Source organism: Psammomys obesus, unplaced genomic scaffold, assembly GCF_907164565.1.
Source record: "Psammomys obesus unplaced genomic scaffold, mPsaObe1.curated_primary_1811, whole genome shotgun sequence".
Classification (NCBI taxonomy): domain Eukaryota; kingdom Metazoa; phylum Chordata; class Mammalia; order Rodentia; family Muridae; genus Psammomys; species Psammomys obesus.
In genome coordinates this window covers 788,466-812,733 of record NW_026596079.1, presented here as the reverse complement: position 1 = coordinate 812,733, position 24,268 = coordinate 788,466, and the positions used below count along the sequence as shown (strand labels likewise).

The 24,268-nt window shown below is 53.7% G+C and overlaps 3 protein-coding genes across 6 annotated transcripts in view; 1 reads left to right on the top strand and 2 right to left on the bottom strand.

The window, feature by feature from the left end:
• Positions 1-6,535, top strand: part of Hsf1 (heat shock transcription factor 1) — a 27,736-nt gene extending 21,201 nt beyond the window's left edge. Inside the window, exons 2-14 of one of the 4 annotated variants that reach the window (XM_055626620.1) lie at positions 1,601-1,709; positions 2,003-2,139; positions 2,392-2,516; positions 3,199-3,274; positions 3,348-3,409; positions 3,532-3,628; positions 3,736-3,872; positions 4,005-4,274; positions 4,702-4,788; positions 5,523-5,628; positions 5,706-5,771; positions 5,844-5,913; positions 5,992-6,535. In XM_055626620.1, coding sequence (XP_055482595.1) covers positions 1,601-1,709; positions 2,003-2,139; positions 2,392-2,516; positions 3,199-3,274; positions 3,348-3,409; positions 3,532-3,628; positions 3,736-3,872; positions 4,005-4,274; positions 4,702-4,788; positions 5,523-5,628; positions 5,706-5,771; positions 5,844-5,913; positions 5,992-6,197 — 1,548 coding nt within the window. In that variant the 3' untranslated portion in view covers positions 6,198-6,535. The remainder of the gene's footprint in view (positions 1-1,600; positions 1,710-2,002; positions 2,140-2,391; positions 2,517-3,198; positions 3,275-3,347; positions 3,410-3,531; positions 3,629-3,735; positions 3,873-4,004; positions 4,275-4,701; positions 4,789-5,522; positions 5,629-5,705; positions 5,772-5,843; positions 5,914-5,991) is intronic. The other 3 variants (XM_055626622.1, XM_055626621.1, XM_055626623.1) reach the window with 3 other exon arrangements.
• A 1,326-nt stretch (positions 6,536-7,861) lies between these two features.
• Dgat1 (diacylglycerol O-acyltransferase 1) lies at positions 7,862-18,196 on the bottom strand. Its single transcript, XM_055626624.1, has 17 exons — positions 17,573-18,196; positions 12,460-12,547; positions 10,503-10,543; positions 10,328-10,413; positions 10,188-10,240; positions 9,958-10,063; positions 9,708-9,815; positions 9,549-9,623; positions 9,355-9,458; positions 9,226-9,264; positions 9,112-9,153; positions 8,994-9,038; positions 8,798-8,910; positions 8,658-8,723; positions 8,483-8,570; positions 8,333-8,395; positions 7,862-8,234 (listed from the first exon to the last, which is right to left on the bottom strand). The coding sequence occupies exons 1-17, from the start codon at positions 17,785-17,787 to the stop codon at positions 8,082-8,084; spliced, it is 1,485 nt and encodes a 494-aa protein (XP_055482599.1). The 5' UTR covers positions 17,788-18,196; the 3' UTR covers positions 7,862-8,081.
• A 5,571-nt stretch (positions 18,197-23,767) lies between these two features.
• Scrt1 (scratch family transcriptional repressor 1) overlaps positions 23,768-24,268 on the bottom strand; it is a 3,670-nt gene continuing 3,169 nt past the window's right edge. The window contains exon 3 of the mRNA XM_055626644.1: positions 23,768-24,263. Coding sequence (XP_055482619.1) covers positions 23,837-24,263 — 427 coding nt within the window. The 3' untranslated portion in view covers positions 23,768-23,836. The remainder of the gene's footprint in view (positions 24,264-24,268) is intronic.

Here is a 24,268-nt window from a genome sequence, read left to right as displayed (position 1 = left end):
TGAATGAATGAATGAATGAATGAATGAATGAATGAATGAATGAATGAATCTTCCCCTAGGGCTAGAGTGATGGCTCAGTGGTTAAGAGCGCTGGCTGCGGGGCTACAGAGATAGCTCAGAAGTTAAGAGCACTGTCTGCTCTTCCGGAGGTCATGAGTTCAATTCCTAGCAACCACATGGTGCCTCACAACCACACGGCGGCTCACAACCATCTATAATGAGATCTGATACCCTCTTCTGATGTGCAGGTCTACATGCAGACAGAACATTGTATACATAATAAATAAATAAATCTTTAAAAAGAAAAAGAGCGCTAGCTGCTCCTCCAGAGGACCTGGGTTCAGCACCCACATGGCAGCTCACAACTGTCTGTAACTCCAGTTCCAGGGGATCAGAAACACATGCAGGCAAAATACCAATGCATGTAAAATAAAAATAAATCCTTTTTTAAAAGACAGCCTCAGGTCAAGCAAAACCAACCTTGCTTTGAGCGTCTCCTAGCAAGCCCCAAGACCTTGAGTGAGCTTTCACCCATGTTCCCACTGCTATTGCTTCCACTGGTTTCAAAGCTGAGGGGGAAAAAATGGATGAATCATGTAAAGAGCCTCTTGCTTTCACTGATACACCTCCTACAGTTGCTTTCCCTGCTGCTTTAGATTCTTTCCCTCCTGTGTCCACTTGTCCTACTGTTTCTGTTTAGACTTGTTTTTCACTCCCTCGGCCTGTTGGAAAACAGCCCTAATGCTAACCCAACACCTTGGGATCCTTTCGATTGATTCTACCCATTTGTATTCTCCCACCCCAGCAAAGAGACTGTGCCTTGGCTGGTTTATCTTGCACATCCATGAGAATACTGTCCTCTTCCCACTGGGGGCCTCCCCACTCTGGTATCTAATGCCTCTAAGTTGCCCTGGCCCTTCAGCCCCCTCCTAGTGGCTCTGGACTGTGATCAGGAGAGCACCAGCACAGAAGTGCAACCATGCAAGTGTTCAACAATCTCGGGTTCTGAGCAGGACCTTCCAGAGCAGCACAAATTTCTTTGGCTGTTGCAGTTTGGAGGAGTGTGTGTGTGTGTGTGTGTGTGTGTGTGTGTGTGTACACAACATGCATGCAAGTGTCCATGGAATATAAAAAAGGACATCAGCTCACCTGAAATTTGGAATTACTGTTAGTTGTGAGCTGCCATGTGAGTGTTGGGAAACAAACCCAGGTCCTCTACTAAGAACAGGAAGCACTCTTAACCACTGAACCATCTCTCCAGCTGATCTTAGCTATTCTTAGGAAAATTTGCTGATTAAAATAAATGCTAGTCAGTCCCTAGAGATGACCAGAATTCTGTGGATGATTTGTAAGTCTAACCCTCGCAACTGAAAACTGCCAGGGAGTAGGATCCTGTCTCAGGCTACAAGGTCCTCATTCCTCAGACCTCGGTTCCATGGCCTGGATACTAGCCTTGGAGTCCTAAGGTTCAGCCCACCCTCTGCTACCACTATGTGGAGGGAAAATGTGCACTGCCCAACACACATGGAGAGATGCTTCAGGCCACAGTGGAAATATGGTGCGGCTGCTACATATGACCTGTCCATGTATCTCCTGACAGAGTGGGAACAGCTTCCACGTGTTTGACCAGGGCCAGTTTGCCAAGGAGGTGCTGCCCAAGTACTTCAAGCACAACAACATGGCCAGCTTCGTGCGGCAGCTCAACATGTGTAAGTACCTCTTTCTGGATAATGCCTGCTTCCCTGGGGTGTGAAGAAACAGACCCCAGAATTGCCCAGAGATGGAGGCTGGGGTCAGCTAAGGAAGGGTCCTCATGGGTGTGAGCCTGAATTCCCCAGGGAAGAGTATATGAGGCCCTACCCTGGCCATACTTCCATTTGCTGTGGCAAATGGATGCCAGCAGGAATCTTACTAGGAGGCCCTTTGCCTGCCCTAGGCCATGGCTAGGCTGTTGGAGCCTGGTCCCTGGCCCTCAGGAACTGCCCCACCCCCATATGCACAGATGGCTTCCGAAAAGTAGTCCACATTGAGCAGGGTGGCCTGGTCAAGCCTGAGAGGGATGACACCGAGTTCCAGCATCCATGTTTCCTACGTGGCCAGGAACAGCTCCTTGAGAACATCAAGAGGAAAGTGACCAGCGTGAGTCACCACCAGCCCTCAGTACAGCCCCTTCCCTGTCCTCAGATCTCCCTGCAGGCTCTGGGCTGGGAGCAGTATCTAAGTGGTGCTGCAGGACTAGCCTAAAAGCATAGCCTGTGCTCATCTCTCTCTGAGCTTCCCCCATCTCCCAGTGTTTCCCAGACCCTCCTCACTTCCTGGATGCCTAGGTGAAGCACAGGAGCCTACCATACTGTAGAGCCACTTTCAACTCTTGTATGCCCCACCCCTTAGGTGTCCACCCTGAAGAGTGAGGACATAAAAATACGCCAGGACAGTGTCACCAGGCTGTTGACAGATGTGCAGCTGATGAAGGGGAAACAGGAGTGTATGGACTCCAAGCTTTTGGCAATGAAGCAGTAGGTCCCAAGGCTCAGGAGGGTGGCCAGGTTGCTTTGGGTCTCTGTCCTACCCCACCCTGCAGAGCCATTCAAGCCTCCTTCCCCCTTCCTAACCTGCCTTCTATTGTTTGTATTGCAAAAACTTCTTGGCCTTTTCATCTCCAAACCCAGAATGGGGCTGGGAACTTCCTACTGTAACCACTTCTCCCTCCCCTGCCGGGCTCCACATTTTCAGGATTTGAGCATACAGACCCTCTTTCCAGGTGCCTCCCTTAAAGCCAGGGCTAGCAGGAGAGAAGTCCTCCGGTCAGACCTCCCCACTGTTCTCCATTCCCAGTGACTCCTACTCCACCCTTACCACTCAGTACAAGGCATCACAGTTCTCAGCTGCCTTTTACTCCCAAACTGAGGGTAATCAGCAGTTTAGGATCTTTCCCAAAGTCTTGTCCTGTCCTGTGTGTCTAACCAGTATGTGACAAGTCCTGTAGTCTCCTCTCAGCGAGGCTCCTGAGGTGTACCATCAGACTCTGTCCATGCCTCCCTCAGCCCTGTTTGACATTTGAATCCTCCCCTGTAAGTATAGCAGAACTAGGGGAGTCAGTGGTGCCAGTGAACCCTCATCTGGTCCCGCCCTGTCCAGCAACAGCCTGACTCTCTAGCTCTTCTAATATGGCCCAATTGACCCAGCAATGTGTTGCAGCGAGAACGAGGCCCTGTGGCGGGAGGTGGCCAGCCTGCGGCAGAAGCATGCCCAGCAGCAAAAAGTTGTCAACAAGGTGGGCAGGGATGGTGGTAGGTGGGTCCCCTCCATGACTGGGCCAGGGTAACTATATCCTCTCTGCCCCACAGCTCATTCAGTTCCTGATCTCACTGGTGCAGTCGAACCGGATCCTGGGGGTGAAGAGAAAGATGTGAGGCTCTGGGAATGCCTACACTGTCCACTCTGACCCTGCACCTTGGTGTCCTCTGCTTGCTGTATATCCTGGGCACCGCCAAGGTCTGTGTAGGCAGTTAACCTGTCTCTTCCCTGCAGCCCTCTGATGTTGAGTGACAGCAGCTCAGCACACTCAGTGCCCAAGTATGGTCGACAGTACTCCCTGGAGCATGTCCATGGTCCTGGCCCATACTCAGTAAGCACCAAGCTCCATGGGACTGCCAGTAAGTGTATAGTGGGTGCTGGGTGGCCCAGGCTATACCACAGGTGTGCCTTGCATGTGGCCTTTGTCTTTAATTGCAGGCTCCATCTCCAGCCTACAGCAGCTCTAGCCTTTACACCTCTGATGCTGTCACTAGCTCTGGACCTATAATCTCCGATATCACTGAGCTGGCTCCCTCCAGCCCTTTGGCCTCCCCAAGCAGGAGCATAGATGAGAGGTGGGGCTGTAGTACCCTTATCCCTCCCATCACCTTAGTGGGCCAGCCTTTACGGGACCTGAGCAGAGTTGGAAGTGGGTGGAACTAACTTAGGCTCCTTCTAACATGTCTTCTAATATCTAACATGTTCAGGCCCCTGTCCAGCAGTACCCTGATCCGTGTCAAAGAAGAACCCCCCAGCCCACCTCGGAGCCCTCGGGTACTGGAGGCGAGCCCTGGGCGCCCATCCTCTGTGGATACCCCTTTGTCCCCAACTGCCTTCATTGACTCCATCCTTCAAGAGAGCGAGCTTACCCCTGCTGCCTCAAACACAGCCCCTAAGGACACAACCGGAGCCCATGCCCCCACGCCCCAACCTCCCTCTACCCCTGAGAAGTGCCTCAGCGTAGCCTGCCTAGACAAGTGAGTGCTGTGCCCACCCTGCCTCCCTATAGCCTCTGAACCCCACAGCATGGGATTTCCTCAGGCTGGACACAGGGTGTCTGTCTTAGCAAGGAACAATCCCTGCAGTTTGCTGAGGGTGATGGGTTGGATCTGTTCCCCCAAACCTGAGTGAAGCTGGGGAGGGAGACTAACTACATCACTAGAAATGGGTTATGCCCCTGCCTCCTGGGTCACCCTCGCTATTGCCATCACCCTCGCTGGCAAGCCCCAGGATCTTTGGATCTGTTATTTCCCTAGACCTGACATAGGAAGTGATGAGCCAGGGCCCAGCCTTGACCACCCCTCAGGCACATCCCAAAAGCTAAGCGAGCGAGCGAGGACGGTGGGCGTAGATCCCCCCGTCCCCCGCCTGCAATGGGGGGGCTCTTGTCTTTGTATCTTGCAGTTTGGCTCGCGCTCCACAGATGTCTGGGGTCGCCCGCCTCTTCCCCTGCCCCTCCTCTTCCTTTCTGCATGGCCGAGTCCAGCCAGGGTTAGCGCTGCCCCCCACTTGGGAGGGAGGAGGACTCCGCCAGGGCCCCTCCCACAGCCATGGACCAGTTCCCAACCTGGGCATAGCACTTGCCCTGCCTGGCGAAGAGCACCAGGAGATGGTCTCACAGGCTCTGCATCTCCACTGACTCCCCTTTGCACAAGCCAATGGCTGTGGTAGGGACAAGTTTCCTGCCTGGCCCAGCCACCAATACAGGCTGCTACAATGAGCTTCCTGCCAGGATAGGGTAGGCCCCATGGCACCTACAGAGCCCTTTTAACTGCCTTGCCCATGGCTCAGGCCTTCTGGTCTAAAGGAGTTCAGGTCTACTCATGCCAAGCACAGTCCTGTTTCCTCTCCTTACTCTCTTCCTGATGCAGTGGCAAGACTGTCAAACCTGAAACATCTGCCTGCTCTCCTGCCTATCTCTAGAGCCAACGACCCTTGCCCTTTTTCTCCACCACCCTCTTGGCCCAGCCTTAGTTAATACTAAAGTCTCCTAGGTTGTCCTGCCCATGGGCCATGCTATATCAGCAGCCATGAAAGGCAAGCTTACCACTGCCCTTTCTAGCATCTTCCCAGAGGTCCACACACACTGTCCCCCGGCCCATGCTGGCTATGCAGATGGACCTTGCTTTGGGGGGCTACAGCCAAAGGGGAGCCCTTCTCCATCAGGAATGCGGCTGGGTGGGAGCCTGGGGCACTAGTTCACCTGCCCACTTGCCCTGGGCCAGGAACGAGCTAAGTGATCACTTGGATGCCATGGACTCCAACCTGGACAACCTGCAGACCATGCTGACAAGCCACGGCTTCAGCGTGGACACCAGTGCCCTGCTGGACGTGAGTCTGGTGATCCCCACTTCCCCTATCCCATCCTGCCAACAAGCCAGCCCTGACTTCCCTCCCTCCTCCCGCAGCTGTTCAGCCCCTCGGTGACCATGCCCGACATGAGCCTGCCTGACCTGGACAGCAGCCTGGCCAGCGTGCGTAGGCGGGCAGGGTGGGGGGCAGAGGGGGCCATCAACAACCCTTACTATGTGTTCTCTATCCTGCAGATTCAGGAGCTCCTGTCTCCCCAAGAGCCCCCCAAGCCCATTGAGGCAGAAAACAATAACCCTGACTCAGGTGAGCTAAGCTTCTGTCCCATTCCCAACCCTCATTTCCAGCTTGCCCACCCCCACCATCCTGACTCATACCTCACAGGGAAGCAGCTGGTGCACTACACGGCTCAGCCTCTGTTCCTGCTGGACCCTGATGCTGTGGACACAGGGAGCAGCGAACTGCCTGTGCTCTTTGAGCTGGGGGAGAGCTCCTACTTCTCTGAGGGTGATGACTACATGGACGATCCCACCATATCTCTTCTGACGGGCTCTGAACCCCCAAAAGCCAAGGACCCCACTGTCTCCTAAAGTTCCCAGGAGTTGTCAAGCTGGCCCCCAACCTATCCCTAGGACATGGCTGGTCCTGGGGAGACAAGACAGTTGGGCAGTCTCCTAGGTCAAGCCACAACCCCAGTGGAGCACAGATGGGACTTGAGCCTAGGCAGTACCTTGGGTCAAGGGGAAGATCCTGAGGGCTGCATACCTGCTGCCTCCTCCCCAACCCCAGGTCTACGCTCTGGGTCAGAACTTCACAGCCACACTTGGACTGACCCTGCAGGTTGTTCATAAAATTGTATTTTGGATTTTTACATGAGAGTCCCCTTTAACCGTTCACAAATAAATAAATATATATATATGTATGTATATATATGCACACGCAGAGATGGCAGATGATAAACAGACAGGTTCTACTGTGGCCTCCTGTGTGTTTCCTCCTTCCCCAAGGGGTCCGGAAGGTGGGGGTGTGTGTAGGCAAGGAGCCCAGAACTCACTACGTGCCTGTCTCCTTGGTGTTACCCCTAGGCCTACCCACCTTGATGCCACAGGACTAGTATTTGTTATAGCTTTTTTTAGGGACCATAAAGGACAGTCTGCCTGTGTCATCAAAAGTGCTCTACACAGGTACACTGAACATTTTGGCAGAGCCACGCCCCCACCATCTATCAACTGGTCCAGTTCTGAACTTGTTCCTGCTGTCTCAGAGTAGGAGAACAGAGACAGAAATGGCCTCACAGGTGGCCTAGTGCATGCCCTGTGTCCCGAAACAGCTAAGATTACTGACCACCCTGCAGAGCACCAGATACCCACCCTAACTGTAGGTTAGGGTCTGCAGCCTGGAAGATTCTGGCAATTGACGAGCATTGACCCCATTAAGGCAAGGATGAGGACCTACCTTGGATTGTCGGATTGCCAAGGAGATTCTTATGTCCAATTCCTGTCCAATTTGGCAGCTACCAGAACTTGGGGGCAAAGTATCCCCTCTGTTCAGAGCTGTCTACAGTTAAAGCCAAGCTATTTTGAAGAGTGGGCCAAGCCCAGGCAACTTTGGCCCCAGTGCAACACAGCCTAGAGCCACTAGCCCAACTTGTTGAGCAGCCTGGTCCCAAGGAGTTGAGGCAGATCCTGAAGGTACAGTGTGAATAACTCCTGGGCCCCAGGCAGTCAGTGCACAAAGTCCTCCATGGAGGGCTCCACTTCTAGAAATGGGATCCAGGTTCCTAGTGGTCTCACAGTGGAATCAGCATTTACCCAGCATTTATCCAACATGAACACAAATGAGCCCTGCATGTCATCTCTTAGACCACTAGACTCTTCACAAGGGTCCTAAACAGTTCAGGCAGCCCACTACAGGGTCATCATCTATTGAATCCATATAGCTCTGAACTCTGGACCTGCAAGGATTAAAAGGGCAGAATAAGAACTAAGCTTTCCTGAGCTTAGTTGCTTGGCTACTGTTCTCCAGCCACCTCTGCATGCTGCTGCCTCCTACTGTGTCATGTTCTGCAACTCAAGAGCTTTGTCCATACACTTCATGAGGTTGTGGGTTGTAGAGTGATGGCAGCCGTGTGACCCAGATCTTTCCAGCGCCATATCCCTAAGCTGGGGCCTGAGAATTTCAGTCCCTGAAGCAGTGGCTGCACAGCACATATGGGTATAGGTCAATCCTCAGCAGCTTCCACAACCCCAGTAAGGAAAGTTTTTAGACAGCACTTTATTGATTCCCTCAGCCCCTGGTCAGCACATACTCCCAGCACTGGCTCATACCAGCCGGACTCGGGTGCCATCCCCAAGAGCAGGAGTGGGCCCCATAGGGGCAGAGAGGCCTCCCAGACCAGGAGGAGTGTGCAGGCAGCCAAAAACCCCTCCAGAACTCCAGGCCCAGGTTAGGGAGGGCTGGCCTTTGGCAGTAGCTCAGGCCCCCACTGGGGCATCATAGTTGAGCACGTAGTAGTCATGAACATACATGAGCACAGCCACTGGTTGCCCAATGATGAGTGTCACCCACACAGCTGCATTGCCATAGTTCCCTTGAAAGAAGCGGCCCACAATCCAAGCCAGTGGGATCTGAGAACACATAGGCCACAGTCAGGTGGATGCAATGACCACAGGAGATGGGTCTGGCACAGATTCAGGCTAAGAGAGACAAGCTCGGTGTTGCTCACCTGAGCCATCATGGCTGTAAATGCCCAGAGACGGAACATACGCAGGGGAATGCTCACTAGGTACTAGAGTACAAGGAGAAGAGAAGTCTGTTTCAGCTGGTGGCCACAGCCCTACCGAGAGGTAAAGTGGGATGCATAGATAGTACTGACCTCATGGAAGAAGGCTGAGGCCAGAAATACCCCTGTCCTGGCCATCCATCTGCTGCTGCCCAGTCGGAGCATAGGCTTATAGAAGTGTCTGCAGAGCAAGGAAGCCATAGGATGAGGCTAATGCCATAGGGCCCAGGTCCACAACCACATTCCTCAGGTGCATACACCATCCTACCTGCTGCACCACTTGTGCACAGGGATATTCCAGTTCTGCCAAAAGTAGGTGACAGACTCAGCATTCCTTGGGGTCAAGAAACAATGGGATAAGCAGAACATGCTATGACCTACCCAGATCCCCAGAGACACAGCACTCACCACCAGTCCCTATAGAACTCGCGGTCTCCAAACTGCATAAGCTCTGCCACGGCATTCATGCAGGAGTGGAAAAGCCAGTAGAAGAAGATGAGCCAGATCAGATGGTTGGGGACCTAAGGAGACAACACTCCAGGTTGCAGACTTACAGACTCCACCTATCCCTCACACTCCTCCCTCTGGAGCCTCTGACACTCACCGCCAGCTTTAAGAGACGCTCAATGATACGCGAGTAGTCCATATCCTGCGGAGAGAGGCTGCCTCAGCTGGCTGTACCACCTGCCCTAGCCAGCCCTGCCACAGGGGCCCAAGCTCACCTTGAAGGGCTTCATGGAGTTCTGAACAGTAGGGACCATCCACTGCAGAGGAGAGCGCCACATCAGTTTCCTCAGCCACACAAGCCCCAGCGTGCACCCAGGCACACCTCTTACCTGCTGGATCAGCCCCACTTGAAGCTGGGTGAAGAAGAGCTGGGGAGAAACAGGGCAGCCAGCTGAGACTTAAGTTGCACACACACCCCAAGCCCTGCCCTATACCAGCCCTCAAGGCCCAGACCTTACCATCTCAAGAACCCTTCGTAGCAGAAAGCGCTTTCGTATTCGGGGGGATCGAGGAAAGTTGAGTTCATAACACAAAGTAGGAGCAAAAATGAAGTAGTAGAGATCTAGAAGGGAAGGAAAGGTACTAGGACTACACAGCCCTGAACCTGACTTAGAGTCCTGCCTCTGACAGCCCTAACTCCACAGCTACTCACCTCGGTAGGTCAGGTTGTCTGGGTAGTTCACAGTTTGCTGGGCAGCAGCTCCACCAACCTTCTTCCCTGTAGAAACTGCCAGCAAAGCAAGACAGTAGGGTGAGCCATGCAGCACAGGCTCCGTTCTATAGGCAAATCCCAATCCTGACAGCCTCTTACCAGCTTTGGACTTGACCCTTCGCTGGCGGCACCACAGGTTGACATCCCGGTAGGAAAAGAGCTTGAGGAAGATGATGGAGTATGATGCCAGAGCAAACACGGAACCCACTGCAAGATAGGTGGCTTAGCCATGGCTGCCCATATACCACAGTTAACACAGGAAAGGTGGGCTCAGCTGTGACCACCCACATCACATGAACAACTTGGGATCAGCTCAACATGGGCTGGGATGGTTGGGAGGGAGGCACACCTGGAGTGATGGACTCAACCAGTAAGGCCACAGCTGCTGGGAAGCAGATGATGGTGGCCAGGTTAATCACATGTAGCAGCAGCCCCATCTGCTCTGTCAGAGCACCCTAGAGAAGGAGAAAGTATTCAACCAGGTCCTCTGACCTAGGAGAGGACTATCAGGCCTAGCAGGAAGAGCCTATCTCAAGCAAGCCACCAGTGACTTGAGCAAAGAGGATGGGTAACCCTTACCACTGCCAGGCGCTTCTCAATCTGAAATGCGGCCACAATAAAGATGTTGGATACTGAGGACAGAAGCATCACAGGGACACAGGTTCAGGCCCTGGTCAGCCTGCTCCCCCACCCATTGCCCTTCTTGGAGTACAGCTCACCAATAACCAGGCATGGGGCAGGCCAGCTGTAGGGGTCCTTCAGAAACAGAGACACCACCTGGATGGGATCCACCAGGATGCCATACCTGGGGGTGGGGCAATAGGGGCCTGAGTAGAGGTGGGCCATGGCCTGAGCAGGCTGAGGTGGGGTAAGGGGCTTAGAAAAGGTACTCACTTGATGAGATTCTCTAAAAATAACCTTGCATTACTCAGGATCTGCAAGAGACAATCAGGAGGGTTCAGCCCTGGTGGTGCCATCACAGCTCACTCAACCCCAGCATCTCTAGTAGTTATCCTGGCCAGGAAAACAGCTATAGCACTCTTAGCAATAAACCAGCCTTCTAGACAGCCCAATTTGGGGGCAGGAGAAGCTACACTTGCCCAAGGTGCTGGTCTCTTTAGTGTCTAGTTCAGAGACAAGAGGCTACAGTGAGCAGCAGAGGACATGACAGAGAGCAGAAAGACTCACCAAAGCATAAAAGGGCAGGGGTAGATTTTTCTGTACCTGAGTCAGATACTCTAGCAATAAGCAAAGCTCCAAGAATGTGGCCCCAATGTAGCTCAACTAAGGACTGAGCCTCTGTACTCTAGCCTGAGACTCAGTGTTAGCCTCCATCCTCACAAGCACCAGACACAGGCCTGGTGTTGGACTAACCTGTCCAACTACCCAAACAGACAGAAACAGTAAATAATACTGACACGGGAACACTGGTGAGGTTCCTTGCCCAGATGCTAAGAGAAGGCACCACAGAAGTAGTAAGTTCAGGGACATCTGAACTTGGTACTGTTCAGTACCCCTGCTTGGTACCTGAAAACACATTGTTCCACACCATCCCCCCTGATTACCCACAGCAGGTAGCTGGAGCCCAGGATTCATATCTTCTAGAAGGGAAGAATAGAAGGGCCAAAGCACTGAAAGACTAGGCCAGGTGGAGAGCTAAAGAGATGGCCCACTAGTTAACAGCACTGCCTGCTCTTCCAGAGGACTTGGTTCAATTCCTACCACTCAAATGGTGACTCACAATTATCTGTTAACTCCAGTTCTGGAATATCTTCTGGCCTCCATGGGCACTGCATGCACATGGTACAGAGGCACACATGAAGGCAAAATAACCAAATACATTTTTAAAAACTAAAGGCCAGGTGGGTGCAGAAAGTTCCAAGAAAAGAGACTGCAGTCTAGCCTGGCCAAGAACTTTCCTGCCCAGAATGTTCTTTATAGACCAAGCCTTGGCCACAGAGTGTCATCTCCCATGGGCCAAGCTGGCCTTCAGCCCACTGGCCCCACTGTTCACTTCTTACTCATCAAGCCTCAAATCCCCCACAGCTAACCAAGGCCTGAAGCTCTTTCCAGGGAAAAGGTGCCTCAGTCTTAGAAACCTTTCAAGACACAATAGGGTAGAGTCCCTTCCACACTAATAGCCAAAGAAGTCATACTTAAAGCAAGAACAGACACTTCTGGGTGAGGGCAATAGGTATCATACTATATCCAAGTGTTAGAGGCTGGGTAATGATAACCCTTTGCCCCTGACCCACCCATCAGGTTGTCCCCTTGAGCCTTGGACTCCAATGTCTTCTGGGGTGGGGATGCATAGCACCAGTAGGAAACAGCCCTCAGAGGCAGCAGGCTTAGCTGCTCCAACCACTAATAGCCAAGGCCAAAGGAAAGGGACTAGAAGGCCTGTAAAGCAGTGGCTGGTTCTGCTAAGGGTTCTATGTCCATGAATCCACATGACAGGACATACATCCTCAAGATTTTTTTCCATACCCTCCCTGGGAAGCCTTGTACCCTGAGTGGCCCCTCCTCAGCCTCTCAGCCTAGAGAACAATCAATACGCCCCACCAACTCCCTGCTTTCCCATAGCACACCTACACAGCCAAGTGGAGCTGAGGCACAGCCAGAGTAGTCAAGACACTCATTATCTCTACTACTACTGAGCCACCCACAGAACTAGCCTAAGATCCAAGAGAAAGCTAGTACAGCCACTGCAGGGACCACCCCTGTTTCCCTCACAAGCAGCCTAGTGCTAGCAACCACACGGAGCTATAGCCTTCAAAGAGCAGAGCCTGTGCCCAGGGCAAGATTCTGCCACACTTGGCTTCAGTAAAACTGCTTCCACATTCTTACTCACCAGCATCACCACACACCAATTCAGGATACCTCGATAATTGCTGAAACCACTGTCTGAGCTGAACAAAGAATCTTGCAGGCGATGGCACCTGGTAAAAGGAGACAGGATCCTTCCAGTGAGCAAACACCAATAAGACAGGAATAAGCCCACCATGACCCACTCCTGCCCAGAGTTCATTATCCATTTGCAAACAGGCAGAGGACCCAGGCAAGGCCATTCCAGTGGCTATTTAGCTATAAGAGGGAAAGGTCTCAGAACCAACCACAGGCCTTTCCCTCTAAGCAGCAGAAAATGTTCATAACAGGCAGAAGAGGCTAAACAGGCTTGAGTTCTCCCAAAAACTCCAACTGCAAACAGGCTCTTAGGCCACGAAGATAATCCCATCTGTGGACCTACCCAGAACTACTGCAGATTGCCCAATGTGCCCATCCCACCTACCAAATCACTCTTGGAGGTGTTCCCACCATAGTGAGAGCAGTCTCCCCACATATAGACACACAGGCCCAGTATATTAGCTGGCCAAGTGCCCACCCTTAATGTACATTTCTTAGGAGCAATGATTTGGCTCTCTGCACGTTATTCTGTGTCCCTGACTTTGTTCGGGGGCCATGAGGAGACTACTCAGAACTGATGACAGTGAAACCCCCAGAAGAAGCAGGCTCCTTCCTACCCATGAAAGCTACCACCCAGTGGTGGGGTGCAGGGCACCCAAATAGACCCTGCTTGTGAAGAAGAATACGAAGCCTGGCAGAGGAGGACTGTGTGACTAGGATAAGGCCCAGATTCAGCCCCTGGCCAAGACAACAGGAGCAAACCAAAGCCCTAGTCCCAGTAACTAATGCCCTCACTCACACCAACTGTGGCTCCACCTTGCCCTCCAGCTGCTGTGCCACCAGGAAGCCACACAGAATTGAGCAAGACCTAGATTTTGCAAGCAAAGAGGCCAGGGCCTCCCCTTCCCTCTCAGCACATACACCTCTATCCTGGGGCATCTGATGAGGAGCAGACCAGGAAACCTACCACAGGCACTATCGTACATAGATCCTTTAGGGCTGACCTTGTCTCAATAACAAGGGGCAAGCCCTAGCTTTGGTTGGAAGTCTGACAGCCCTCTCCAGAAGAGGGATCAACAGGCCCAATCTTTGTTATCAAGACTGAAACCTACCCCAAACAAACAAACAAACAAACAAACAAAACCTGAGCCAAGAAGTAGTGTGCACACCTTTAGTCCCAGCAGAGGGAGGCAGATGATCTCTGACTTTGAGGCCAGCCTGTTCTACAAAGCAAATTCCAGGACAGTCAGGTCTATACAGAGAAACCCTGTCTCAAAAAACCTAAATGAATAAAATAAACAAACAAGTAAGTAAATACGACTGAGATCTAGTTGGCACCTAGCCCTGTCTACTCTAGCTCCTAGTTAGTAAGAGAGTAGTCATGCTACTCTTACTGTCCATGCTAGAGCACCAAAGTGAGGCAGTTCCACCCTACTTCAGCCTCCTCCACTCCCGACTGTCCATTTCCTCAGGACTAGGCCTTCCAGCATTTACACACTAGGCCCGTGTGATACAAGCCATATGAAATGACTGTGATCTGTCTCTACCTGAGTGCCTTTTTGCCCCAGATCTACACCTGCCTCCTTGATGCTGCCCTTGTTTGTGGTACCATCTCTCCCACCCCTCCAACAACTGGTTTCACTAGCTTGATATGGCTACCCGTAAGAGGCAATATCATGAAACAAGCAGGAAGGCATCTCTGGGTCTATCTACCAGTCCCCCTCCCCCAAGCTGAAGCCCTGTGCTTGCAGCACAAATATTCCAATGCCTCCTAGCCCCAAAACCACCAACTACTATCCGCACATAACCAAAGCTGTTTCACAAGACTGACCTCTCCCCGCTTTGGGTAACCAAAGAGAGCATGCTGTTTTTTTTCTGTGGCCATCTCCACAAAAAAGACAGAAGTGGAGAATGGGTCTTGCTTTCCAGAGCTGACAGCAAGCAGACAATATATGTTCTTTGTTTTTGTTTTGTTTCTTTAGGACACATGATCTATATAGGCCAGGTTGGCCTTGATGATCTTCTACCTTAACCTTCCAATTTCTCGTACTGCAAGGAAGTACCACCACATGGGAAGCCTTGCCTGGTTTAGCAGGCAATGTCTTAAGAGCTTTTTCTTTTTTTAAGTTCCTTCTGTTGGTGTTCCAATTCCTTCCTTAACTGTCAACACCCACATCTCAGGTCCCTCTATGGATCTCCCATCTACCATCTTAAAGGCAAGAGGCAGGCAGATCACTGTGGGTTCAAGGAAAGCCAAGGCTACATTCAGAAACCCTCTCTCAAAAAAACAAACAAACAAACAGCAACAAGACAGCATTCCCACTGCCTTGCCTCTACCCATGCTACTCTCTCCCTTCATAAATCAGAGACACATAAATCAGAGACCTCCCAAAGGAGAAAGCCCCCATCCACCAATGCCTGCAAAGGTCCGCGCTTGCCACTGTGACTAGAAGCAAGTGGGCTGAAGGGCAGGCTGCAGAAATGGCCAGCAGGGAAAAGAGGCACTGGCTAGCCATGATCACAGCTGTTTTTGCCACCCTCTCACCTACTAAAGAGCCTGCTCATGTCCTATGCCTTCCAGCTGTCCTACACTCACTCCCTGAGACCAAAAGGACGCAGGATAATTGGCCCTCATTCCTATATCACCCAGGACTACTCAGGTAAACCACACATAGAGCAAGGAAGAGGCAGCATCCTCTCTTGCCTCTCCTTCAACCCTACATAAGCACTGTAAAACAAGAAAAAGTCTACCCCCACATTCATGCCAAGGTCTGTGCCACACCCAAAGGATCAACCCCCAAGTGCGGGTTTTATCTGGGGACCACACAGTTCAGATTCAACACCAAATAGAAAAAGAAGGGAATAGAATGCCAGCTCCTCTTCCAGCTGACACCTGGCACTTCCTCTGTACTGCCCTCTGGACAAGCCCTGGGATTCGAGATGGAAGCAAGATCTTCATAATTCCTATATCCGGCTAGAGATATAAAAAAAAAAAAAAAAAAAAACATTCAGGGACAAATACCCTGGAGAAAACCCACCACTAATAAGGTCTTGCATTGGGTGCCCACAAATGTGTACAATCTGAAAAGATGATCAGCAGACAGAACTTAGAGCCTCATCTTGCCACAGGGTAGAAAAGATAGAAGGCATCCAGAACCTGGCTCAATGGCCTAGCTTAAAGCGAGCAGGAAGTATTGGGGAGGGGAGGATACAGAAGCTCAAGGAATCAAGAGGAAGGGTGAGAGGAAATTTGGGCTGCCAAGAGTAACAACAGAGGGAGGAGGGAGTTGGCAAGAGAAGGTTGGCAATAGGGTGAGGTACAGGCCAACTCCAAGAGGGCAGTCAGAACCTGGCCCACCAACAGGAAGAATAGAATCTAGCACCTCAACTAAGAGGCCTAAAGCCCTGTGGCATCCCCAAATTGGAATGAGGCCCAGAGGGGGAATACAAGCTCCCCATCCCCATTTCTGCAATCTGCCATCTATGGGGAAAAGGGGCACAGCAGAGACCCTTTACAAACACACACACACATTTTTCCTAGCTTTGCACAAGCCTCATACCAGAGGACACAGAAAAAGTTCAGTGGTCATTCAAAGATGTGGTGGTTCTCTCTCTTGCCTAACCCTGAATAGTAACTTGGTCTGTAACTAAGATCCCACATAAAAAGATACTATCTCCACCCCTCCAGAAGTAATACTAGCCAAACTCCTGACTCCTACTGAAGGGAAAGGCAATGAGGGGAGTCGGCATAAGGGAATTCTAGGAATCTTAACATCTTTTTAGATGGAGCCGGGTATGGACACCTCATATCCCACAACTGGTAAGACACAAGCAGGTGGATCTCTGTTTGAGGACAACCTTGTCTGTAAAGCTAGTTCCAGGGCAACCAGAGCTTCACAGAGAAATCATGTTTGTTTGTTTGTTTTAAAGAGAAAACTCTTTTCAGATGGAAAGTGGGAGGCCAATCTCTCTCAAGACCAGCTTTGAACTACAGAAAACCACCATCCCTCTTAGGAGGGCCAGCCTCCTCCCCCACTTTGCCTCCATGGCCTCCTTACCTGACCTTTGTCCACCATGTGCCATGCCTGCCTCACACTGAAGTTATCTTATCTCTCAGGTGAACTGTGAGCACCCAAGGGCAACCCGGGGGGACCCCTCCCCACAGTGCCCACTAGAAAGAGACTCTGTTGAATCAAACTCAACAAGTCTTTGCCAGCCTAGATATCCTCCTGGCTAGTAGACCCCCAGCTACTAAAGGGTCCCATGATGAGCACCAGAGTCTCAGTGCCTGGTGGAGGCAGTCAATGGTGCCAAAGAAAACGGTGCATTTCTCCATTTCTTCCAGTCAGTCATTCAGCTAAGCAGGGCCTCTCCCATAGGTGTGTCCATACCAAACCTCTCTCCAGTATTTCAACCAGGAGCTGAAAGTCTCACTAACAGTCAGCTCTGTCCCTATAGCCCGAAGTCATTCTGGTAACATAAGCAGGGCTTCAGGCCCTCCTACTTACTGGAAGAGGGGTTAATAAGCCGTGCTGCCACTCTGTTAGTACAAGACAGCTTCCTGTACTGTACTGTGCCCTGCCCTGGGCAAATGCCATTCCCCTCTCCTCAAACAGGCTAGTGTCCTCTAGAGCCTCTAGCAGCCTTCTCTAACCACAGGACACTACTCATAGTTCCGCAAAGGTACCTCTTCATCGTAACTCTCCCCGGAAAACATCTACCTCCTTCCATGGAAGAACACCCATTCATCTCCAACCCCCAGGGCTCACATTTCCTGCTACCTACCCTTCAGAAAAAGGACCTCAAGGGACTTGCCTCAAGGTGTACTTCCCTAAGCAATCTAGAAAAGGGTCTGTTGCCTACTCCTCTGCCCGAGCTCAATGGCCGGCTACTCGACCTCACCTGGGTGACCTTGCCAAGTGACCCTCTCCCCAAAGCCTGTGTTCCAGTGTAGCCCCAGGGGACTCCCGGACTCGGAACTCGCAAAGCTGTGGTCAACTTTTTAAGAACTGGGAGTACGCTGGGGAGATCAGCTGTAAAAGGATTAGGCACTCCGCTACCTCAGCTCCCAGTGGCCGTCGCCCACGTTGGTGTGCCCCTCTTTGTCCGGGGTCTGGGCTGGAGCTGGAGCAGGAGCTGGAGAAGGAGCGTCACCCCCGGCGCCCAAGTCGGGGCCCACAGCGGCATCTCGCACCTCCTCTTCGCCAGCCTGGACGGAAACCCGCGAGCTGGTCCTCCGACGCCGAGAGCTGCCCACCCCTCCACGGTCGCCCATGGCCTCGGCCCGCGCACCGCGACGCGGCCCAGTTCTGGCCCGCCGGCTCGCAGCGCTGGGAGCCCGCGGCCCCGCCTCTGGACTCTGAGCAACGGCCTCCGCCACCGCCCCCTGCCGGCCTCCGTAGCCGGCGCAAGGAACGCCTGTCTCTTCAACCCGCAGGCTGCACTGCCGCGGAGCCGCTGACTGGCCCTGGCAGCCCCTGAGAGTCCATTTGTAGTCCGAGGCCGGGAGGGGGCGGAGTCTGAGGGGTGACGCGGAGCACTCTGGGAATTTCGGGAACCGAACGCTGAGCTTCCTGGGAGTTGAAGGCGCCAAGAGCACTCTGGTAACCGCAGTCTCAGGCTGGCCGGAGCAACTTGAGCGCGGCTCCGCTGCGAACTTCGTTGGCCGAGGTCCAAGGTTCTGTCTCACTCCGACGAGCACTGCGGAGGACTACACCGGCTCCTGGCTCCATGACAGCTACGCACTTCCCCTGACCTCTTGCGTGCCCTTTGTCCCACTTCTATAAAAACATAATTTCGTCATCCCCAGCAGCGGTTTGGGTGTGGGTCATTTATGAAACTGCGCTGACGTCTTGCACACACCCCGCCCATCCGCGTTCGTGCGCGCAACCGGTGGAGCTAACTGCCTTGGCACCGTCCTCCTAGAGATCCCTAACTGCTAGGCAGGAACCGCTTTAAATGGACCTTGGAGGACATACCCGGTCAAAGATCAAACTGGAGAAAAATAACCCAGACTCACTTCATAGCAAGTGTGTGTAACATTCCAGGCCCACTTAATTAAGTGAAGCAACTCATTAATCACCATGGCCTCTTCCTCCACCGCCCCACATCCCCACCCACACCACTTGTTGCGGACCTGATCTTCAATCCGCCTGGATTAGACACTGCAGTGCATACATTCTGGACCTCTGGACACACTTGATTTCTTTCAGAAACACTATAAGGACCAAAGTAAAGAGTGGCTTGCTCTTCTGGGGATAGGGAGGCACCTCTCTAGGACAAGCAAGCACTCACCCAGGGTTCATAACCTTTCCCACAGGGGGCCACCAGCCTTCCTTTTGAGCTCACCCCACTTCTATAGTATCCACTCTTTGCATCTTGTCATTTTTTTTTCTTCTTGCCACACACCATGATGAGCGGCCGAGACTACCTTGCAGGTGTCTTTGTGTAAGAGTACAGAGAAAAGCAGCCACCAGCATGGACTTTTGTGCATCAGAGCCAATCTGATCTACTCAGTGCCTCAGAACATTCCTTTGATGCTGACCCAGCATGTCTTTTTTGGCAAGGCATGGCTAGGTCTTTGTGAATACTGACCCCAAAAGGAGGCAGAATGAAAATGTCTCTTTAGGAACCTAAAGTGTGAGGGTAAGTCATGTGAGCTCTGCCATCCCTTCCCCACTCCTCCCTCTGTCAGGGAATATGAGGCTTTCTCATGTTCCTGGGCTAGCACTCTGGCTACATCAACTTTCAGTATGAAACTAAAAACTAAAATTGGGAGGTTGAGGCCATTAGATTCAGTCAGAGATGAATTCACACCATCCAGTAAAATGAAAGATCTCCTTGGAGACAGCTATTCATTGACATTTAGGCTTAACGCTTGTGGGCCTACAAGAAGCCATGGGAGTGAAGAGACCAGAGGATGGAGCAGAGCCATCAGGAAGGACGGTCCTGTGGAGACCTGTGGCAAAGAGGTGGGACCTGTATCTGAGTCCCCAGGCCTGATTCAAGGAGGAAAGGCTGGAACGGATGATTTAGAGGAGGGGTCACCTGGTGCAGACAGCTTCATCATCCAAATCTAGAGTGAAGTGTAACCCGGGGTGCCAGGAGAAAAGAAAGAGTATAGGCGAGATTGGCCAAGAACAAAGGTGTGAATGGAAGAGTTGGAAAGGCAATCATGTTGCAGAGCTCCCTGCTGGAGCTGGCAACAAAAGGGATCCAGGCCCTGGATCAAGGAGCCTTGCAGGCCTGGTGGAGTAAGAGGGTCGGGAAGGTTTTAGAAGTTTACAAACAGCTTCAGGCTGACCTCAGCACCCTAGGGCCACAAGCAGGTCAAGGAAACCTGTTTTAGAGGGTTTTCAGGGATGGAGAAGTAAGTTCAGCCTTCCAAGTGGTTGCTTCCATCCTCTGGCCCACCAAGACCCTGAAACTGTGGTCCTCTAGAAAGTAGGCAGATAAGAGGCTTCCTTGTGTGTCTTCATGACCTGCCAAAGTGGTGTTTGGGTGAGTGGAGTACTGAGCTAGGGCTATGTAAAAACAGTGCTGGGCTCTTCCATCCACAAGCTGTTTATCCCATTCCTGAGTCTCTAATTCCTCTTTTGCAAATAGGAAATTCTCTTACTAAGCAGTGGTGGAGCGTGCCTTTAATCCCAGCAGGTGAATCTCTGAGTTCCAGGCCAGCCTGGTTTACAGGGCAAGCTCCAGGACAGCCAGGGCTACACAGAGAAACCTTGCCTATCTCTTTCCAGCTAGGGATAGTTAAAGTTATGATCCTTCTGCAGAGAGCCTGGCTAGCCACTCCTGCCAGTGCCAGGTGTGCCTTCACTCCTGTTACTGCTGTCTAAGCTTTGTAGAGAGTACGCCCTTCCCCACTGGAATATTCTCCAAGTGGCTGGCACACAGGCCATGACCCACTGGATGAAATCTGAGTGGGCCTGGCTCCGGCTCTGGCCAGGATGTGGGCCATTGTGCTGGCTCTGATCTAAGACTGACCTAGTTTGGCCACATGTACACAAAGTATTTGAGACATTCAACTCACACCTGCTTACCTTGCTTGCCAGGGGTCATTGCTGGGTGAGGCTTCCACCTTCACTCCTGTCCCTGTGGCTCTCTCTACCCAGCACAGCCTCGCCTCCTATTTCCTCCATTCACCTTATTTAGAATCTGAGGGCTATGGGTGCTTGCAGAACTGCCTCTCCCCCTGGGAATCTTCACTGGACCTGTGAAGCGGTAGAGGACTACGCTCCCAACAGTTCAGTCATGAGAATGAGAGCAGCAGGCCTCCAAGAGAGAGGACCTGAAGCCTGTCCCTCCAACACCCTCTCAAAGGACTAAGGACGAGGGACCCAGACTTGTTATTACAGCTGCAGGAGTACGAGGGATAACAGAAATTCCAAGCCAAGGGCTGCTTCTAGGTCAGCTTGGCCAGGATCAACCACGGGCTGCAGTCCCAGAAGCTATGAGGCCTCTGAACACCTGACACGGAGCACGTTTGACTGGCCCCAGGGGAACTGTCAATGGCTTTGCCTTCAGACAGGTGCTTCAGCCTCACTAGCCCAGCTGACCTTCTCCAGTACAAGAAAGGCCAAGGTCAGTGCTTCCCTTGGAATTTCCAGCACCGGTCTGAGCCTGCAGAACAGGAACTCTCTCCCCTTTGACACTCTCAGATACCCCTAGAAAGCACCCATACAGGACACGCCAGTCAACACTCCAAATTCTATCAAGAGTGGCATTTATTCTCCTCGTGGAGGTGCGGCGCTCCGAGGAGCTGGTGCTATTGTGCTTAGGAAGGAGGTCTGTCCGTCCGTCCGTCTGTCCGGCCGGCCCGGCCCCAAACGGGGGCGGAAGAGGGACACGGCCCGAGTAAAAATCCCGGCCTGTTGCGGGCCAGGAGTATGTACAAGGTGGCGGGGCGCAGGCGGGGGTGGGGGCGGGGCGGGCCGGCAGCCACAGCCCCCACCCGAGGGACCCCCGCACCTCGGGCCCTACTTGTAGAATCAGTACAAAATAGGTGCTACCTAAACGTTCCTTCTACCTGAATTCGCTAAGTCGGTTATTGTGCTGCTTAGTTATGGGGGCGGGAGGGGGCCCATGGCTTTCCACGGCGGCAGGGTGTGGGCGAAGCGGGAGATCCTGGCGGGCCCACAGCCCTTCCAGCCTTCTCCATAGGTAGGTAGACAGGAGTAAGGAGCGGGGCGGGGTGGGCGCCTCTGTGTGCGTGTGCATGCGGCACAGGCTGGCAGGCCCGAGCTGGGAACCGTGGGCGATTTCGCCAGGTGGAGTAAGGGACTTAGATATGGGCACTGCTATGCTAGGCCTGCGGGTCCGCACCAGGAGGGTAGCCAAGCTTTCGGTGCTGGGATGAGGCTGGCCATATCATATACTCCAGCGTGTTGCACCTTAGCGGCACAGAGACAGCAAGAGCCTCGTATCTCAGGGGATCAGAAAATGGGTACCTGTGTGGGTGGCCCTGGTGAAGCTGGGCCCCTCTCGAGAGACCCTGGGACCTGTCCAATTTGAGCTGGGGACATAAGGCCCAAGTCAAAGGCAGAGCCTGACTACACCCAGCATATTCCAGGACTGAGGTGGGTAGGAGAGGCCGTCTGGGCCCAGGGATCCAGCCCTCTGAATCTGCCTTCTACCCTGGCCTACCCATGCTTATTGGGCCCTGGCACTGACAGGCGACTCCCCGAAGGTTGCCGCCTATCTGACGGATTCAGGAATGGGCCTGGCATATCTCGTAGGTACCCAATGATGGGTCGGTGAGTGATGAACAAGCGAGGCCTTGGGTGATTCCATTTCACCACAGCCTCTGGAACCGTGACGCCTGCCGGGCTCTGCCCTGGGGTAGGGAATGGGGAAAGAAAGTCTGCGTGGCCGGCCCCGCGCAGAATCCCTGATCTAGGGGCCTATGGGATGGGTAGGGCAGGGGATACCTGATTCTCAGTAACTCTAGAGGCTGCGGCAGCTTTACATGCAGTGCGCGTTATTGCTCTATAGTCTGCATTGGACTAACTAAGAGGAAGGGGAGCGGGCAGCCCCGGGAAGGGTTTGGAAGGAGGGTGGGACTGCATGCAGTGATGTCACAAAGGCGGCGGCCAATGGGGCGGGCCCCTGGAGCAGGGTCACCGCCGAGGCTTTGGCATAGACGGGTGAAAGTTGGCAACCGAGTGGGGGTGGGGCCTGGGCCTCCGGGGTGGCGGGGGGGGGGGGGGGGGGAAAGGGCCGGCCTCTGCGAGGCGAAGCTCAGGGTGAGAGGAAGTGGCCCTGGACAACCTAAGCCCCGGGCGTCGGCGGGAAGGATGAGGGTTAGGCGCCCCCTCCCCGACCCGAGTGCAATCCGTTCATAAATAAAACGTATAAATACAGAAAGAAAGGAACCCGACGCGTCCGCAACCCCCCCAGGGGGCTTTACCCGCAAAGCAAATACAGAGGTGTGTAGAGGGCAGTGGCACGCCAGCCTGCCGGCCCGGGTATCCGTCCTCCAACACCCGAAGCCTGGGGAGCGAGGGAGGGGGCCCCGGGGCAGGGTGGGGTCGGGGTCTGAGGAGGTCGGATAAGTTCATGCGATTCCGATATGTGTCATTATTATTCGTTATGGAGGACAGAGCCCCGGAAGCAGGGCTGGAAGAATTCGGATTTGGCAGAGGATGCGAGGCGTGGGTAGGAGGGAGGCTCGGACTGAGGCCCCAGAAAGAACCCGGGGTGTGTGTGGGGGGAACAGGGTTGCCACGGTCCGCGCCCCTCCCCGTGCCCAAATCGCCTAGCACTCCCGGGAGGTCTGCAAAGCCTGTGGACCGGAGTGCCTCTGCGGCCCGCCCGCTCTCCTGATTCCCCTCCGGCCAGCTGCCCGAAAGGAGCTGACTCCCTGGACGCCGGGCTGAAGGCTTGGCCTGGAAGGCTTGGGAAGGGATGGGGGAAGACCTGAGTCTCTGCAACGCGATTCCAGGGGTGCAGAGGAGGGAGGAGGGCGCTCCTTACCTCACCTCACCCCTGTCTTCAGAGACCCAACTAAGAGATGAGGTTCGGTTCTGGGTCTGGTCGACCCTATTGCTGGGAGAAAGCCTGGGGCACCCTGGAGGAGAGGGGAGGGTTTTCAGGGTGGGTCTCCCCTCGGGACCCTATTGCTTGAAGGGGCTGGCAAGGCTCCTGGCGAGCGGGGCGGGGCGGGGCCGGCTCCCTGCCCCCCTATTGCTGTGAGGAGGGGCCCGCCCTCCAGCCCCTCCGCCCGGACGCCGGCGGAGACTTCCCTGGGGGGGGGGGGAGGGGGGGGGGGGGGGGCCCCGTATTGCTGAGAGCCGACCTGGCCGGCGGAGGCCCCGCCCACCCTAGGCTTGAACCGGGCTGAGCTGCGGCGGCGCGGGGGTCGCAGGGCCGCCGGCGCCGCCCTTGAAGCAGGCTGACTCGTAGTGCTTGTTGAGATAAGACTTGAGCGCGAAGCTCTTCTTGCAGCGCTTGCACTGGAAGTGCTTGAAGGCCGAGTGCGTCTGCATGTGCGCGCGCAGGTTGGAGCGGTCGGCGAAGGCCTTGCCGCAGTGCGCGCAGCCGAAGGGTTTCTCGCCCGTGTGCGAGCGCATGTGGCCCTGCAGCAGCCAGGGCCTGGAGAAGGCCTTGCCGCACACGCCGCACTTGTGGCGCAGGTCGTGCGTGAGCAGGTGCATCGCCATGGCCGGCATGGACACGTACACCTTGCCGCACGTCGGGCAACGCCTTGCCAGCTGGCTGTCCAGGCTGCGGTGCGTCTGCTTGTGGCGGCTCAG